At 47.5% G+C, this 17,619-nt stretch overlaps 1 protein-coding gene across 7 annotated transcripts in view; it reads left to right on the top strand.

Moving 5' to 3' along the window:
* LOC134358620 (neogenin-like) overlaps positions 1-17,619 on the top strand; it is a 316,976-nt gene that overhangs the window by 247,637 nt on the left and 51,720 nt on the right. For 4 of the 7 annotated variants that reach the window (XM_063071071.1, XM_063071070.1, XM_063071068.1 and 1 more), the window contains exons 17-21: positions 807-1,042; positions 1,429-1,567; positions 7,558-7,665; positions 10,632-10,826; positions 12,152-12,184. In XM_063071071.1, the coding sequence (XP_062927141.1) occupies positions 807-1,042; positions 1,429-1,567; positions 7,558-7,665; positions 10,632-10,826; positions 12,152-12,184 (711 nt within the window). The remainder of the gene's footprint in view (positions 1-806; positions 1,043-1,428; positions 1,568-7,557; positions 7,666-10,631; positions 10,827-12,151; positions 12,185-17,619) is intronic. The other 3 variants (XM_063071067.1, XM_063071066.1, XM_063071069.1) reach the window with 3 other exon arrangements.

Genomic DNA, 17,619 nt, shown 5'->3' with positions numbered 1-17,619 from the left:
TCTCATTAGACTGTCCACATATTGATTTAAAAAACCCTTTTGGATACAGTTAACAAATTCTACCGCATCTAAACCCCTTGCACTCAGAAGGTCCCAGTTTATCTTAGCTTGATATGGTTGAAATCCCCCACAACAATAACCCTATTATTTTTACACATTTCGTTAATCTGTTTACATATCTGTTTCTCAGTGTCCCGGTAGCTGTTCATGGGTCTGTAGTACAATCCTATTAGTGTGAACACACCCTTTCCGTTCCTGAGTTCTACCCAAGTGGGCTCAGTGTCTGAACCCTCCGTTATGTCTCCCCTGAATGCCCTGTGATCTTGACCCTGATTAGTATCCTCCCAGCTCCTCTTTTATCTCCTTTTCTATCTTTTCTGAAACTCCAAAAAGCCTGATATCTGGTGTGCGACTGTTCTAGTTGCTGAGGTTGTAGTTGGTTGGGTTACTGTGCGTGTGACATTTTGAATCATTAGGCAAGAGGCCCTTTCAGTTGTTGGGTGTGCATCACTGTCTGGTCTTTGGGTGTTTGATTCTATGGGTCCTGTATATATTTATTTGTGTGGGACATTGCATGACTGTGGCTGTCTGGTCACGTTGACAGATAAACACATTTGTAATGTTGGTGTATTGAACTCTTGCTCTAATTAGTAACCTCAGTTTCTTTCTTTGTTTCTCCTCTATTTCATGCCTTCCTGCTGCACTGCTCTCATGGAATCACTGTCTTTCGTTACTTTCCCCTGCCCTTGCATGGTTTATCATTTATCTGTTTCACAAACATTTTGCCTGTTTAATTTATCCCTCAGACCCTTTTGACCCTTCAGAAGTTTATTTAATTGATCTTTTCGATAATCCATACACTCCAGTACCAGACCCCAGCCCCATGATGCCCCCTGTTGGAGTGCAGGCCACTGTGCTCACCCACGACACCATCCGAGTGACCTGGGCTGACAGCTCGCTGCCCAAGAACCAGAAGATCACTGACGCGCGATATTACACGGTGCACTGGAAAACCAACTACCCTGCCAACACCAAGTACAAGGTGAGCCTTTGCCTGCCTTTGTGCCTTCTACACTGTCTCTTTCTTGTGGTTAAAGGAGGCCGGGTGCGCTGGGGATGAACTCTAGCTCGTTATTCCTTTTTTTGCACTACTTGTTTATTCTAGGATTTACAGACAGCGGTGGGAATTTGACCCTGATCGCTGCGCTATAAAGTGTTACACTAACCACTGCACTACAGTGCTGCCATTTTTATGCCATTGCGCTATGTTGCTGTTAGAAAACAGCTAATTTCACATTATGTAAGACAGTGATAATAGACGTGATTCAGTGTGTATCGGAGTACAGCAGCTCCTGGGCTGGCTCAGTGTGCGCTAAATGAGCCTGCTTTCACTGGCTCTGATACAGTGTAAATCTATTCCCTTCTTAGACTGCAGACACCACTACGTTGAGTTATATTGTCTCAGGGCTGAAACCAAACACACTCTACGAATTCTCTGTGAAGGTCACAAAGGGTCGGAGGTCAAGTACCTGGAGCATGACAGCACATGGAACAACATTTGAAACTGGTAGGTCCGGAATAAATTATCAATGCATTCATTCTTTGCTTCCAGACCGATCAGTTTGTGATCATAGGAGAATTATTTCAACAAAATGTATGAAAATATCTACAGAAAATATTATGTGATCTGAAGAGTCTATAGAGAACTGGATGACACATCTGCTTCGTGGAGCCTGTACATGTGTCTGCAGTGGTCATCTTGATCTTCCTGTCGAATGTCTTTTTATCTCTCCTTTCCACTCCCTCACCAACCTGCTTGTCCTTGACCTTCCTTATTGCTACAGAGAAGCTAAGCACTCAGGTACCTTACAGTGAAACACTGTGAACAGTAAGTTTACAGTTCCAGTCATTCGTGGTCCCCAGTGCTCCTCTCCTATGCAAGCCCAGTTAATCATTCAGTTTTCTTCTCCCTTTGTTCATCTAGCCATCCCTTTCCCAACCTGCCTATTTTCCCCTTCCCATCTGGTTCCACCTCTCACCTCCAACATTGGCCCTATCCCTCCCCTGTCCTGCTGTACACCGATAATTCTTCCTTTCCCATCTCAGTCCTGACGCCGGCTCTCAAAAAGAAATGCTGACTACTCAGACACTGCCTCACACACTGAGTACTTCCAATCATTAGTGTTTTTGTTCAAAGTAGTCAGTACATGCCTACATTTATAATCATTGTCATTAAACCAACATCCTAATGCAGAGCACCAATGCCACTCATATGGCCTCTGAACTATACACCCAATCAAGCACATTAGAGACTGTTAGCCAGGATTCAGCCATACATGTCCAGTGACAGCAGTCTCTCCCTTGATCGTAACCCAGACACCAGCAGCCAGCTGCCGGCATTCCCTTACAGACTTCTCACTGCACTGGAAGACCAACTGGTTTCAGGAAAATAAAGGTCCCTGGGTCTGTCTGACTCAGGTTTATCAGCTAAGCTTTCTGCTCTTGATTAACTAGTTCAGTGGCTGTGAGGAGGCAGGCAAATATCTTGCTTACACCCCAGACTCTCAAATGAAGACTGGTCCTATGAGGACATACACTCAAAATTCAAGATTCAAGATTATTTAATGTTATTTCCAGTACACAAGTGTAAAGGAGAATGAAATTATTGTTTCTCTGGATCTGTTTCAGAAAAAAAAACACATTAAGATAAAGGGCACAATAATAAAAAAACACAATAAATATAAATACATAAGATGCTTATACTGTATACATTGCTTATAAACATTGATTGCATGTCCATAAAGTGATGCTTGGCAAAGGAATGTCTGTATGTAAGTTGACTCTGACAAGAAATGATAAAGTAGTGGTGGTGGGGGGTTTTCAGGGATGGGTTAGTGGGTGGAAGTGTTGATCAGCTTCACTGCTTGAGGATACTAACTGTTTTTAAGTCTGGCGGTCCTGGCATGGATGCTATGTCGCCTTCTCCCTGATGAGATTGGGGCAGACAGTCCATGAGCAGGGTGGATTGGATCCTTCAGAATTTTACTGGCCATTTTCCAGCACCTCTCTGTATATAAGTCCTTGATAGATAGAGGAACTCAACAGGTCAGGCAGCATCTATGGAAATGAATAAGCAAGTTTCAGGACTGGAAAGGGAAGGGGAAGAAGCGGAATAAGAAGGTGAGAAGAGGGAATGGAGGACAGGCTAGAAGGTGATAGATGAAATCAGGCAGGTGGGGGAGGCGTGAAGTACAAAGCTGGGAGGCGATAGGTGGAAAAGGTGAAGGGCTGGAGAAGAAGTGGAGTGGAGAGTGGACCATGGGAGAATGGGAAGGAGGAGGGCAACCAGGAGTTGGGGGGGAAAGGCTCTAAAAGTAATCCGGGAATTTATAGACCAGTAAGTTTGACATCGGTAGTAGCTAAATTATTGGAAGGAGTACTAAGAGGTAGGATGTACAAGTATTTGGATAGACAGGGACTTATTAGGGAGAGTCAACATGGCTGTGCGTGGTAGGTCATGTTTTTCGAGGAGGTTACCAGGAAAGTGGATGAAGGGAAGGCAGTGAATATTGTCTACGTGGACTTCAGTAAGGCCTTTGACAAGGTCCCGCATGGGAGGTTAGTTAGGAAAATTCAGTTGCTAGGTATACATGGAGAGGTGGTAAATTGGATTAGACATTGGCTCAATGGAAGAAGCCAAAGAGTGGTAGTGGAGGATTGCTTTTCTGAGTGGAGGCCTGTGACTAGTGGTGTGCCACAGGGATCAGTGCTGGGTCCATTGTTATTTGTCATCTATATCAATGATCTGGATGATAATGTGGTAAATTGGATCAGCAAGTTTGCTGATGATACAAAGATTGGAGGTGTAGTAGACAGTGAGGAAGGTTTTCAGAGCCTGCAGAGGGACTTGGACCAGCTGGAAAAATGGGCTGAAAAATGGCAGATGGAGTTTAATACAGACAATTTGAATTTGAATTGAATTGAACGATCTTTACTGTCATTATACACAGGTACAATGAAACTCTGTTTGGCTTCCTCTCAGGCAATTAAATGAAGCGGTAGATAAAAACAAGACAGTAATAGAAAAACAGTATTAAATAGATAAGTACCAGAAAATAAGTCGCAGCAGCACCAGAATATCACAGCAATGCACAAAGTGCCGTTAGTGCAAGTATTTGAGTCCTTGTGTGTGCATGTGTGTGCTCACAGTTTCAGTCATTGTTCTGTGGGAGCGGTGTGATGGAGGCCACAGCTCTGGGATAGAAGCTGTTCCTCATGCCTCAGTGTGAAGTATTGCACTTTGGAAGGACAAACCAAGGTAGAACATACAAGGTAAAAGGTAAGGCACTGAGGAGTGCAGTAGAACAGAGGGATCTGTGAATACAGATATAAAATTCCCTAAAAGTGGCGTCACAGGTAGATAGGGTCGTAAAGAGAGCTTCTTTTTTGAAACATAGAAGATAGGTGCAGGAGTAGGCCATTCAGCCCTTCGAGCCTGCACCGCCATTCAGTTTGATCATGGCTGATCATCCAACTCAGAACACTGTACCTGCCTTCTCTCCATACCCCCTGACCCCCGTAGCCACAAGGGCCATATCTAACTCCTTCTAAAATATAGCCAGTGAACTGGCCTCAACTGTTTCCTGTGGCAGAGAATTCCACAGATTCACCATTCTCTGTGTGAAGAAGTTTTTCCTCATCTCGGTCCTAAAAGGCTTCCCCTTTATCCTCAAACTGTTACCCCTCGTTCTGGACTTCTCCAACATTGGGAACAATCTTCCTGCATCTAGCCTGTCCAATCCCTTTAGAATAAGATCCCCCCTCAATCTTCTAAATTCCAGCGAGTATAAGCCTAGTTGATCCAGTCTTTCATCATATGAAAGCCCTGCCATCCCAGGAATCAATCTGGTGAACCTTCTTTGTACTCCCTCTATGGCAAGAATGTCTTTCCTCAGATTAGGGGACCAAAACTGCACATAATACTCCAGGTGTGGTCTCACCAAGGCCTTGTACAACTGCAGTAGTACCTCCCTGCTCCTGTACTCGAATCCTCTTGCTATGAATGCCAGCATACCATTTGCCTTTTTCACCGCCTGCACCTGCATGCCCACTTTCAATGACTGGTGTACAATGACACCCAGGTCTCGTTGCACCTCCCCTTTTCCTAATTGGCCACCATTGAGATAATAATCTGTTTTCCTGTTTTTGCCACCAAAGTGGATAACCTGACATCTATCCACATTAAATTGCATCTGCCATGAATTTGCCCACTCACCTAACCTATCCAAGTCCCCCTGCATCCCCTTAGCATCCTCCTCACAGCTAACACTGCCGCCCAGCTTCGTGTCATCCGCAAACTTGGAGATGCTGCATTTAATTCCCTCATCTAAGTCATTAATATATATTGTAAACAACTGGGGTCCCAGCACTGAGCCTTGCGGTACCCCACTAGTCACTGCCTGCCATTCTGAAAAGGTCCCATTTATTCCCACTCTTTGCTTCCTGTCTGCCAACCAATTCTCTATCCACATCAATACCATGTGCTTTAAGTTTGCACACTAATCTCCTGTGTGGGACCTTGTCAAAATCCTTTTGAAAATCCAAATATACCACATCCACTGGTTCTCCCCTATCCACTCTACTAGTTACATCCTCAAAAAATTCTATGAGATTCGTCAGACATGATTTTCCTTTCACAAATCCATGCTGACTTTGTCCGATGATTTCACCGCTTTCCAAATGTGCTGTTATCACATCTTTGATAACTGACTCTAGCATTTTCCACACCACCAATGTTAGGCTAACCGATCTATAATACCCCGGTTTCTCTCTCCCTCCTTTTTTAAAAAGTGGGGTTACATTAGCCACCCTCCAGTCCTCAGGAACTAGTCCAGAATCTAAAGAGTTTTGAAAAATTATCACTAATGCATCCACTATTTCTTGGGCTACTTCCCTAAGCACTCTGGGATGCAGACCATCTGGCCCTGGGGATTTATCTGCCTTTAATCCCTTCAATTTACCTAACACCACTTCCCTACTAACATGTATTTCTCTCAGTTCCTCCATCTCACTAGACCCTCAGTCCCCTACTATTTCCGGAAGATTATTTATGTCCTCCTTAGTGAAGACAGAACCAAAGTATTATTCAATTGGTCTGCCATGTCCTTGTTCCCCATAATCAATTCACCTGTTTCTGACTGTAAGGGACCTACATTTGTCTTAACCAATCTTTTTCTTTTCACATATCTCTAAAAGCTTTTACAGTCAGTTTTTATGTTCCCTGCCAGTTTTCTCTCATAATCTTTTTTCCTTTTCCTAATTAAGCCCTTTGTCCTCCTCTGCTGTCTCTGAATTTCTCTCAGTCCTCAGGTGAGCCGCTTTTTCTGGCTAATTTATATGTTTCTTCTTTGGAATTGATACTATCCCTAATTTCCCTTGTCAGCCACGGGTGCACTACCTTCCCTGGTTTATTCTTTTGGTACATTGGTCTTTATAAATCAAAGTATTGAGTATAAGAGTTGGAATGTTATGGTGAGGTTGTATAAGGCATTGGTGAGGCCAAATTTGGAGTATTGTGTGCAGTTTTGGTCACCAAATTACAGAAAGGATATAAATAAGATTGAAAGAGTGCAGAGAAGGTTTACAAGGATGTTACCAAGACTTGAGAAACTCAGTTACAGGGAAAGGTTGAATAGGTTAGGACTTTATTCCCTGGAGCGTAGAAGAATGAGGGGAGATTTGATAGAGGTATATAAAATTATGATGGGTATAGATAGAGTGAATGCAAGTGGGTTTTTTCCACTGAGGCAAGGGGAGAAAAAAACCAGAGAACATGGGTTAAGGGTGAAGGGGGAAAAGTTTAAAGGGAACATTGGGGGGGCTTCTTCACACAGAGAGTGGTGGGAGTGTGGAATGAGCTGCCAGATGAAGTGGTAACTTTTAACATTTAAGAAAAACTTGGACAGGTACATGGATGAGAGGTGTATGGAGGGATAAGGTCAGGTGCAGGTCAGTGGAACTAAGCAGAAAAATGATTTGGCACAGCCAAGAAGGGCCAAAAGGCCTGTTTCTGTGCTGTAATGTTCTATGGTTCTGTGGGGTAGAAAGAGGTGATAGGCAGGTGAGGAGAAGAAATAAGAAGGGAGCCAGAGTGGAGAATTGAAGAAGAGAGGAGGGGGAAAATTTCCATAAGTTGGAAAAATTAATGTTAATGCCATCACATTGGAGGCTGCACTGAGAGAGTTGTTGCTTTTCCAACCTGAAAGTGGCCTGATCATGACAGTACAGGAGGCCATATGTCACTTTTAATATCATCCATTGCTATTTATTGTTGTAGCTTTTATGTCTTGCACTGTCAGTGCTGCCGTAAAGCAACACATTTCATTGAATATATCAGTGATAATAAACCTGATTTTGATTCTGATGTCACCTGTATTGTTTTCCAAGTTCTCACACTGTCAATATGGGATTTAACTCAGCTTCTCCGGTTCATTAATCCATGCTTTGAATACCTGGTTCAGTGTTAGGCCCTTCCTCACGTTTCCCTGTTTATCTCAGTGCCAACATCTCCTCCCAAGGATCTAACTGTGGTCAGCAAGGAAGGCAAGCCCAGAACCATCATCGTGAACTGGCAGCCACCAGCAGAAGCCAATGGGAAGATAACAGGTACTGGGAAACCTGCATGAGGCTGCTGGGGCGGGGTGATCGCAGGCTGAGCTGCTGGGGCGGGGTGACCGCAGGCTGAGCTGCTGGGGCGGGGTGACCGCAGGCTGAGCTGCTGGGGCGGGGTGACCGCAGCATGAGGCTGCTGGGGTGGGTTGACCGCAGCCTGAGCTGCTGGGGCGGGGTGACCGCAGCCTGAGCTGCTGGGGCGGGGTGACCGCAGGCTGAGCTGCTGGGGCGGGGTGACCGCAGGCTGAGCTGCTGGGGCGGGGTGACCGCAGCATGAGGCTGCTGGGGTGGGTTGACCGCAGCCTGAGCTGCTGGGGCGGGGTGACCGCAGGCTGAGCTGCTGGGGCGGGGTGACCGCAGGCCGAGCTGCTGGGGCGGGGTGACCGCAGCACGAGCTGCTGGGGCGGGGTGACCGCAGCACGAGCTGCTGGGGCGGGGTGACCGCAGGCTGAGCTGCTGGGGCGGGGTGACCGCAGGCTGAGCTGCTGGGGCGGGGTGACCGCAGGCCGAGCTGCTGGGGCGGGGTGACCGCAGCCTGAGCTGCTGGGGTGGGGTGACCGCAGGCTGAGCTGCTGGGGCGGGGTGACCGCAGGCCGAGCTGCTGGGGCGGGGTGACCGCAGGCCGAGCTGCTGGGGCGGGGTGACCGCAGCACGAGCTGCTGGGGCGGGGTGACCGCAGCACGAGCTGCTGGGGCGGGGTGACCGCAGGCTGAGCTGCTGGGGCGGGGTGACCGCAGGCTGAGCTGCTGGGGCGGGGTGACCGCAGCACGAGCTGCTGGGGCGGGGTGACCGCAGGCTGAGCTGCTGGGGCGGGGTGACCACAGCACGAGCTGCTGGGGCGGGGTGACCGCAGGCTGAGCTGCTGGGGTGGGGTGACCGCAGCATGAGCTGCTGGGGCGGGGTGACCGCAGGCTGAGCTGCTGGGGCGGGGTGACCGCAGGCTGAGCTGCTGGGGCGGGGTGACCGCAGCATGAGCTGCTGGGGCGGGGTGACCGCAGGCTGAGCTGCTGGGGCGGGGAAACCTGCATGAGCTGCTGGGGCGGGGTGACCCCAGGCTGAGCTGCTGGGGTGGGGTGACCGCAGCATGAGCTGCTGGGGCGGGGTGACCGCAGGCTGAGCTGCTGGGGCGGGGAAACCTGCATGAGCTGCTGGGGCGGGGTGACCGCAGGCTGAGCTGCTGGGGCGGGGTGACCGCAGGCTGTGGAGACTGAGGGCAGAGTGGGCAGTGTTCACCTTTCACTACAGTGTGATCAAAAGGAACAGTTTACAAAAGGAAATGTTGGGATGAAGTGGGCTTCTCTGAGTATTTAGAAGTTTGGATAAATGACATTTCATTGGATCCATCAGGAAGAATGGGGCCCTAACTCCCCCTCAACATTTCTGTAACCGCAGCTCCCACTGAGGTTAAACTGGTAAAGCATGAATTATCTGACTTGAAAGGAGCATTTCATATTCCTGTGATGTCTTGCTGTTGTTTCATGAAAGCGGACACTGGGTGAAAACAGGAGCTGAACAGAGAAGTACCTCTGGGCTGAGCATGTGGATTGTGTGGCCCTGCCATTGTCTGGGATTGTGTGGGGATGGGGGAGCAGAGGGCAGAAGCTGGTTGGAGAGTTCAGGGAAACTTGTAGGACCAACTAAAGGGAAGGACTGAATGAAGGAGTTGAAATGGGCCTCAGTTGTTGGGAAGGACATGTTGATGCTCAGGACACAGGCAGTGGAGTTCCAGTGAGGCTGGCTGCACGATCATTTCAGGCCACAAGATCATAGCAGCAGAGGGTGGAAGGATAGATGCTGCCAATAAGTTGGGGGCCAGTGGTTCTGAGGCAGGAATCTCAGTGAAGCTGAGCAATCTCTGTAGTTTAACTCATCGTAAACCAAGCGTTCATTAGTAGAAGCAGGAACTGGGGGGAAGGGGTTTGGTAATAAGGAGAGCTGTGAGTGGAGTGTGTGGTGCGGTCAGCAATCTCCACTCATCCAAGCTTTAGTCATTGCATACATTTACATGTAGTAGGAATTTGCTGTGGTGTGTTGGAGTGACATACAGCAAAAGATGCCAACCTTCAACAATTATAAAATGAATTATGAAGTCATAGGTTGAAACAGATACGGAAAATGTGAATAAATACATAGCAGCATTTATTTATCAGCATTATAAAAAGTGATTTGATGTGCTTAAGTGCAGTGCAATGACATGGGTAATAGATACAGGGGTTTGAGGTGGCTAGCTAGAGTATTAACTGCCTGGAGAAGAAACATTTACAATAGCGTGAAGTTAATTGCCCACGATACAGACAGTGGAGATTCTACAGAGAGAGAGAGAATTAAATACAGTAGTGTGCAGAAGTCTTAGGCACAATATGTATATGTATTGTTAGAGTACCTAAGACTTTTTGCCCAGCAATGTAGTAATTTTATGTACTGTTGTCACAAAAAAAACCAATTGCATGACACATATGAGTGATGATAAACCTGATTCTGATATGGGCCTCTGTTGTGGACTGAGTGGGACAGAGGCAGGGAGCGGGGAAGCATGCTTGGGAAAAGGGGAAGAGAGGGGAGAGGGAGTGGGAAGCACCAGAAAGACATTCTCTAATGATCAATTAACCATTTGTTTGGAAACAAATGACCTTGTCTCGTATCTCAGGGCTGGATGTGCCACTCCCAGCCCCTGGCACTCCTCTGCCCCTTGTCCCACAGCACTTAGAAACTTGCTCCCTGCTCCATGTTGACAAATACAGTACTGAGCAAAGGCTTAGGCATCCTAGCTATATATAAGTGCCTAAGACTTTTGCATAGTACTGTATATTAAATAAATAATGTGCAAGTAAATGGAAGTAAATTTGGGTGGTTATGTGAGAATAACGCATGGCTGTTTGATGGAGATAGTTTATTCTAAGCGAGAGTGGAGTTTGTGGGTGCCAAGTTTATTTCACATGTCTGTCTGTTTCTGTGTATAGGTTACATCATTTATTACAGCACAGACATAAAAGCAGAGATCCACGACTGGGTAATAGAGCCAGTGGTCGGAGACAGGCTCACTCACCAGATCCAGGACCTTACGCTTGATACCACGTACTACTTCAAAATCCAGGCCCGTAATTCCAAAGGCATGGGCCCTTTGTCGGACTTCGTCCAGTTCCGCACACCTAAAGGTGAGGCATGGCTGTGAGCATTTACAATGTCACGTGCAAGGGTCACACTGAGGAAGAAAGGTACAAAGTGATTCAGAAACCAGACATCTCCCACCCTGCTCAGCTGTGCACACACTCACACCACATTAACTTCAGGTATAGAACATAGAGCTCTATAGCCCTTCCGCTCACAGTGTTGTACCAACCTCTTAATCTACTCTACGATCAGTCTAAGCCTTCCCTCTACATAACCCTCTATTTTTCTATCATCCATGTGCATATCTTAAGAGTTTCTTGAATGGGCTTAATGTATCCGCTTCTACCACCAACCCTGGTAGGGCGTTCCACACACTCACCACTCTGTGTGTAAAACTCCTGCCTCTGACATCTCTCCTTTACTCTAATCATCTTAAAGTTACGCCCCTTTATATTAGCCATTTCTACCTTGGCAAAAAGTCCTCTGGCTATCCACTGAATCTATGCCTCTTGTCCTGTACACATGTATCAAATCGCCTCTCATCCTCCTTCACTCCAAAGAGAAAAGCCCTCACTAGCTCAACCTATAAGGGCGGTCTTCCTTCCTACCTCCTATACCTTTCAGCCCTCCAAAGGGGAGAGTAATCCTGACTGAACTTCTAGTCCTCCCCTTCAAAGAGCGTAGTCTGCATGTGACAGCTGTGGGCTCAGTCAGGTGCCAGTGTTTCAGACTGAGAGGTCATCAGCCAGGCAGGAATTGCTAAGGATACACAGTAGCTAGTAAAGGGAGAATGGAAGTTAAATTAGGGTAGGGCAGAAAACCCACTGCTTATTTCTACCTTAACTTTTTTAATCTGACTTACTTGACCATTACAATAATCAGGATTTTTATCTTTAGGGATATGGCAGGACGTATTGATCTATTTATATAAAATGCTTTAAAATTTCTATCCCCACCTTTTACATTGTACAATGCAATCTGTAAGATAAATGCAGTGCTGCTTTTATTGCACGTTGACCGGATTTCTGTAGCATGGGCAGTTGCAGATAACGCGTGCCTCTGTATATTTCTGTGGTTTGTCAAATTTCCTTTCATCACTGGTGCCGAGAGAATAGTTTCACCCGTTCTGACCATCTGAAGAGAGGAGGTGAACGAGCAAGCCAGTGATCATCCCTGTGCATCACGCCATGACTGTGTTGTCACTCTGACATGGAGTGAGACTGCTGAGAAATGGCTGTAGACGTGCGTGTGACCGAATTTCCCTCTCCCTTGAATTTGCTGCTTTGATGTGGACTGGTTGAATTTGTGTTTAACATCCGGTTCAATTGAATTGCTTTTGATGTTTTCTCTTGTGTCCCTGATCCATTAGCTGAGTCATCAGACAAAATGGCTCATGATCAAGGTAACTCACTGCACCGTGTTCACCCTGGACGTGTTGCTAGTTTATACTCCACACCTTTTGTTGTTTCCTACCATTTAATCCTTTGATCTCTGGGCCTTCACACCAGGTTTGTGAGTCAGGTTAGTGAGTGTGGGTTTAATAGCCCATGGCATCACGTGTCTCTCTCCTTGCAGCTACCTGTGAGGTCCTTAGTACAACTGGACTGGCAGAGTCGCCCATCTGAGGTCAAACCATTGCCCCAGAGAAAGGAGAGGAAATACAGAGAATGAACAAATCACTATATCCTACAAACAAAACCCGTACTGAGGATAGCAGGTCATAGACTAGAGTCTGATTCTTCTCGCAAACACGAGGAATTCTGCAGATGCTGGAAATTCAAGCAACACACATCAAAGTTGCTGGTGAATGCACCCTTTGTCAGGACTAACGTTACTTATATGCCCACATTCTTTTTCTCTCTTTCCTTTTTTTCCCTCTGTCCCTCTGAATATACCCCTTGCCCATCCTCTGGGTCCCCCCCCCACCCTTTTCCTTCTCCCTGGGCCTCCTGTTCCATGATCCTCTCATATCCCTTTGCCAATCTACTGTCCAGCTCTTGGCTCCATCCCTCCCCCTCCTGTCTTCTCCTATCATTTTGGATCTCCCTCTCCTCCTCCCACTTTCAAATCTCTTACTAGCTGTTCCTTCAGTTAGTCCTGACGAAGGGTCTCCGCCCAAAACGTCGACTGTACTTCTTCCTAGAGATGCTGCCTGGCCTGCTGCGTTCACCAGCAACTTTGATGTGTGTTGTCTGATTCTTCTGCTTGTTTTTACTTTGCTGGGGAGTGGAAGGAGATCCTTCTTTGCTTCCTCAGCATAATCAGTAGCTTCCAGTTTAATTAGGACCAGGCTTCTCAGAATTTCAAATGGGAAATACTGGAAATATTTGGCAAGTCAGGCAGCAACTATGGAAAGAGAAGTTGTTAATGTTTCAAGATTATGACCAGTGAATGATTTGATGCTGCCCAATTTGTTGAAGATTTGTAGCATTTTCTGCTTTTATTTCAGATTTCCTGTGTCCACAGTAGTTTGCTTTTATACAAACCATATGAGTAAATCTCTGATGAGTTATTTGAAGGGCTGCCTAATGTTTCTGAGGCAAGTTCTTTGCAGATCTCAGCCCCCCCCCCACCTCTCCTTTTCTGAGAGCGCATTTTCCTGACTGGAATCTCTCCAATTCTTCACCCAAGTCACCAAAGTGAAATTGACCAAGCTTACTCTGAGAGCCACACAAACTGCCTAGGCAGTGGTACATCTCTGAAAGCCAGCTGGAGGATGCACCCTGGCTGGTGATACCTAACTTGACACAGAACAAAGTCTCCTGGTCTGCTTTCAGTCACAGTGGCCAGCCAAAGGCAGCGAGGAGTCCCAGCTTCTCCAACACTACAGTAAAGGCTCAGAGCGCTGGCCCTGTATTTGTCTCCCAATGAGGAGGAGCTCTGGAATGTGGCTTCAAACACTTGGCACACGTTTAGCAGCTTTGCTATTGTAGTACATTTTGCACAGGCTTCATCTGGAGAGATTGCGTGCTGACAGGGCTATAGACCCCAGAGTCAGTCCTCTAGGCTTCATGTGGAGAGATTGCGTGCTGATAGGGCTATAGACCCCAGAGTCAGTCCTCTAGGCTTCATGTGGAGAGATTGCGTGGTGACGGGGGTATAGACCCCAGAGTCAGTCCTCTAGGCTTCATGTGGAGAGATTGCGTGGTGACAGGGCTATAGACCCCAGAGTCAGTCCTCTAGGCTTCATGTGGAGAGATTGCGTGGTGACGGGGGTATAGACCCCAGAGTCAGTCCTCTAGGCTTCATGTGGAGAGATTGCGTGGTGACGGGGGTATAGACCCCAGAGTCAGTCCTCTAGGCTTCATGTGGAGAGATTGCGTGGTGACAGGGGTATAGACCCCAGAGTCAGTCCTCTAGGCTTCATGTGGAGAGATTGTGTGGTGACGGGGGTATAGACCCCAGAGTCAGTCCTCTAGGCTTCATGTGGAGAGATTGTGTGGTGACAGGGGTATAGACCCCAGAGTCAGTCCTCTAGGCTTCATGTGGAGAGATTGTGTGGTGACAGGGGTATAGACCCCAGAGTCAGTCCTCTAGGCTTCATATGGAGAGATTGTGTGGTGACAGGGGTATAGACCCCAGAGTCAGTCCTCTAGGCTTCATGTGGAGAGATTGTGTGGTGACAGGGGTATAGACCCCAGAGTCAGTCCTCTAGGCTTCATGTGGAGAGATTGTGTGGTGACAGGGGTATAGACCCCAGAGTCAGTCCTCTAGGCTTCATGTGGAGTGATTGCGTGCTGACAGGGCTATAGACCCCAGAGTCAGTCCTCTAGGCTTCATGTGGAGAGATTGTGTGGTGACAGGGGTATAGACCCCAGAGTCAGTCCTCTAGGCTTCATGTGGAGAGATTGTGTGGTGACGGGGGTATAGACCTCAGAGTCAGTCCTTCTATTAATGGCTGCACCAATGAGATGGTCGCTGATACATCCATCACACCACTGTAAGGTGTGCAGCTTGGGAAAGGCACCTCTTTACTCAGGATCACTCACATGAGCTTTGCTGTCCCAGAGAAGGTGAAGTTTCTGCAGTCGCTGTTGGCGTAGGTTGTGCCTGGTTTTAGACCTAGCAACCATGGAGAAATGGTGATACGCGTTGCCAAGTTGATGTCTGCTGTGGGGATCCTGCAGTTTCTGACAGCACCTTGCACCCACTGCCACTATCTCTCTAAATAGCGGAGACTGTGTTTCTGCGGTGTGTTGGAGAAGGTTCTGGAGGGTCGTGATGTGTATTGCTGATGGGCACATTGGAACAGTGATCAGAGATGGAGGGAGTGAACATTTATTACATTATTCATATTACTTTGTGATACTGTGTGGAACTGGTTCTTCAGGCCCGAGGAACCACACTGCCCAGCAACCCACCTAATTCACCTACTAACTGGTGCATCTTTGGACTGTGAGAGCGAACCCAGGTAGTCACGAGGGAAACATACAAACTCCTTACATTTGGCATCAGAATTGAACTCAGACACCTGTGCTGTAATAGTGATACTCTAGGTTACCATGGAGCATGGTGTGTTCATCCAATGAAGTCCTGAAAATTCCATGATACTCCTGATATACCTTGCAGCTAATAGAAGACTTTGGGTGGTGAGACATCTGTAGCAGTTCACCAGTCTCTGGCCTCCTGTGTTTATGTGGCTGTTCCAATCACACTTCTGCACAAAAGTCAACCCTACGAAGGAGGAGACGATGTGATGATGTGATGGGCAGCTTCGGTTTTCTGAATGTTACCTTCCACATGAACTACACTTAGGTGTTTTGTTGAGGTCTGGTTGTATTTTGGCACAGACCAAATCATTTTTTGTATGTCTGACTCCAGATTCAACGGCAAGCTTACCGTTTCCCACCCTGTAACTTAGCGATAATAGCTGAAGTGTGTGAGTAATCGTGTCCATTAGTGAACCGCTTCTCTGCTGATGTCTGTGTGAGCAGTCACGTTCAACAGTAAACACCCTCCTTGCTGCTGTCCATGTGAGTAATCGTGTCCAATAGTGAACACCCTCTCTGCTGACACCTTTGTGAGCAGTTATGTTCAATCGTGAACAGCCCTCTGCCCACCACCTTTTGGAGAGTATGTCCAGCATGTCAACCTACAGTAATCTGTCACCAAATGTTGGTTTTCAGTACCTGGCTGCCCATAGGGGATTGTATTTTCTTCCTTATTCAGAACATTTCCATTGATACAGCAGAACATTTATCCATCGTTAACTATCCCAGGGGTATCACTGCATTTGTTTCTCAGTGTGACGGGATCTCCCTTTCAATCTCAGATGTTATATGCCTGATATTGGGGCGGATATTACCCAGACTGACAGTGGGGGGGGGTTATTACCCAGACTGATAGTGGGGGAGTATATTACCCAGACTGACAGTGGGGGGGATTTATTACCCAGACTGACAGTGGGGGGTTATATTACCCAGACTGACAGTGGGGGGGTGTATATTACCCAGACTGACAGTGGGGGGATTTATTACCCAGACTGACAGTGGGGGGTTATATTATCCAGACTGACAGTGGGGGGGTATATTACCCAGACTGACAGTGGGGGGGGGGGTTTATTACCCAGACTGACAGTGGGGGGTTATATTACCCAGACTGACAGTGGGGGGGGTATATTACACAGACTGACAGTGGGATGTATTACCCAGACTGACAGTGGGGGAGGGATTTATTACCCAGACTGAAAGTGGGGGAGGAATTTATTACCCAGACTGACAGTGGGGGGATTTATTAACCAGACTGATGATGGGGGGGGGGGGGTTTATTATGCAGACTGACAGTGGAGTTCTTATCCAGACTGACAGTGGGGGCGGTTTATTAGCCAAACTGTCGATGGGGAGGTTTATTACCCAGACTGACAGTGGGGGGGGGGGTTATTACCCAGACTGACAGTGGGGGGGGGTTATTACCCAGACTGACAGTGGGGGGTTATATTACCCAGACTGACAGTGGGGGGGTGTATATTACCCAGACTGACAGTGGGATGTATTACCCAGACTGACAGTGGGGGGATTTATTACCCAGACTGACAGTGGGGGGTTATATTACCCAGACTGACAGTGGGGGGGGGTATATTACACAGACTGACAGTGGGATGTATTACCCAGACTGACAGTGGGGGAGGGATTTATTACCCAGACTGACAGTGGGGGGTTATATTACCCAGACTGACAGTGGGGGGTTATATTACCCAGACTGACAGTGGGGAGGGTATATTACCCAGACTGACAGTGGGCGGGGGGTATATTACCCAGACTGACGGTGGGGGTGGATTATTAGCCAGACTGACAGTGGGGGGATTTATTAACCAGACTGATGATGGGGGGGGGGTTATTATGCAGACTGACAGTGGAGTTATTATCCAGACTGACAGTGGGGGCGGTTTATTACCCAAACTGTCGATGGGGAGGTTTATTACCCAGGCTGAAAGTGGGGGAGGGATTTATTACCCAGACTGACAGTGGGGGGTTATATTATCCAGACTGACAGTGGGGGGTTATATTACCCAGACTGACAGTGGGGAGGGTATATTACCCAGACTGACAGTGGGGGGTTATATTACCCAGACTGACAGTGGGGGGGGGGTATATTACCCAGACTGACAGTGGGATTTATTACCCATACTGACGGTGGGGGTGGATTATTAGCCAGACTGACAGTGGGGGGATTTATTAACCAGACTGATGATGGGGGGGGGGGTTATTATGCAGACTGACAGTGGAGTTATTATCCAGACTGACAGTGGGGGCGGTTTATTACCCAAACTGTCGATGGGGAGGTTTATTACCCAGACTGACAGTTGGGGGGGGGGTTATTACCCAGACTGACAGTGGG

This window comes from Mobula hypostoma, chromosome 18, assembly GCF_963921235.1.
Source record: "Mobula hypostoma chromosome 18, sMobHyp1.1, whole genome shotgun sequence".
Classification (NCBI taxonomy): Eukaryota; Metazoa; Chordata; class Chondrichthyes; order Myliobatiformes; family Myliobatidae; genus Mobula; species Mobula hypostoma.
The sequence above is the reverse complement of the archived record's forward strand: the minus strand, read 5'-3'. Positions and strand labels throughout refer to the sequence as shown.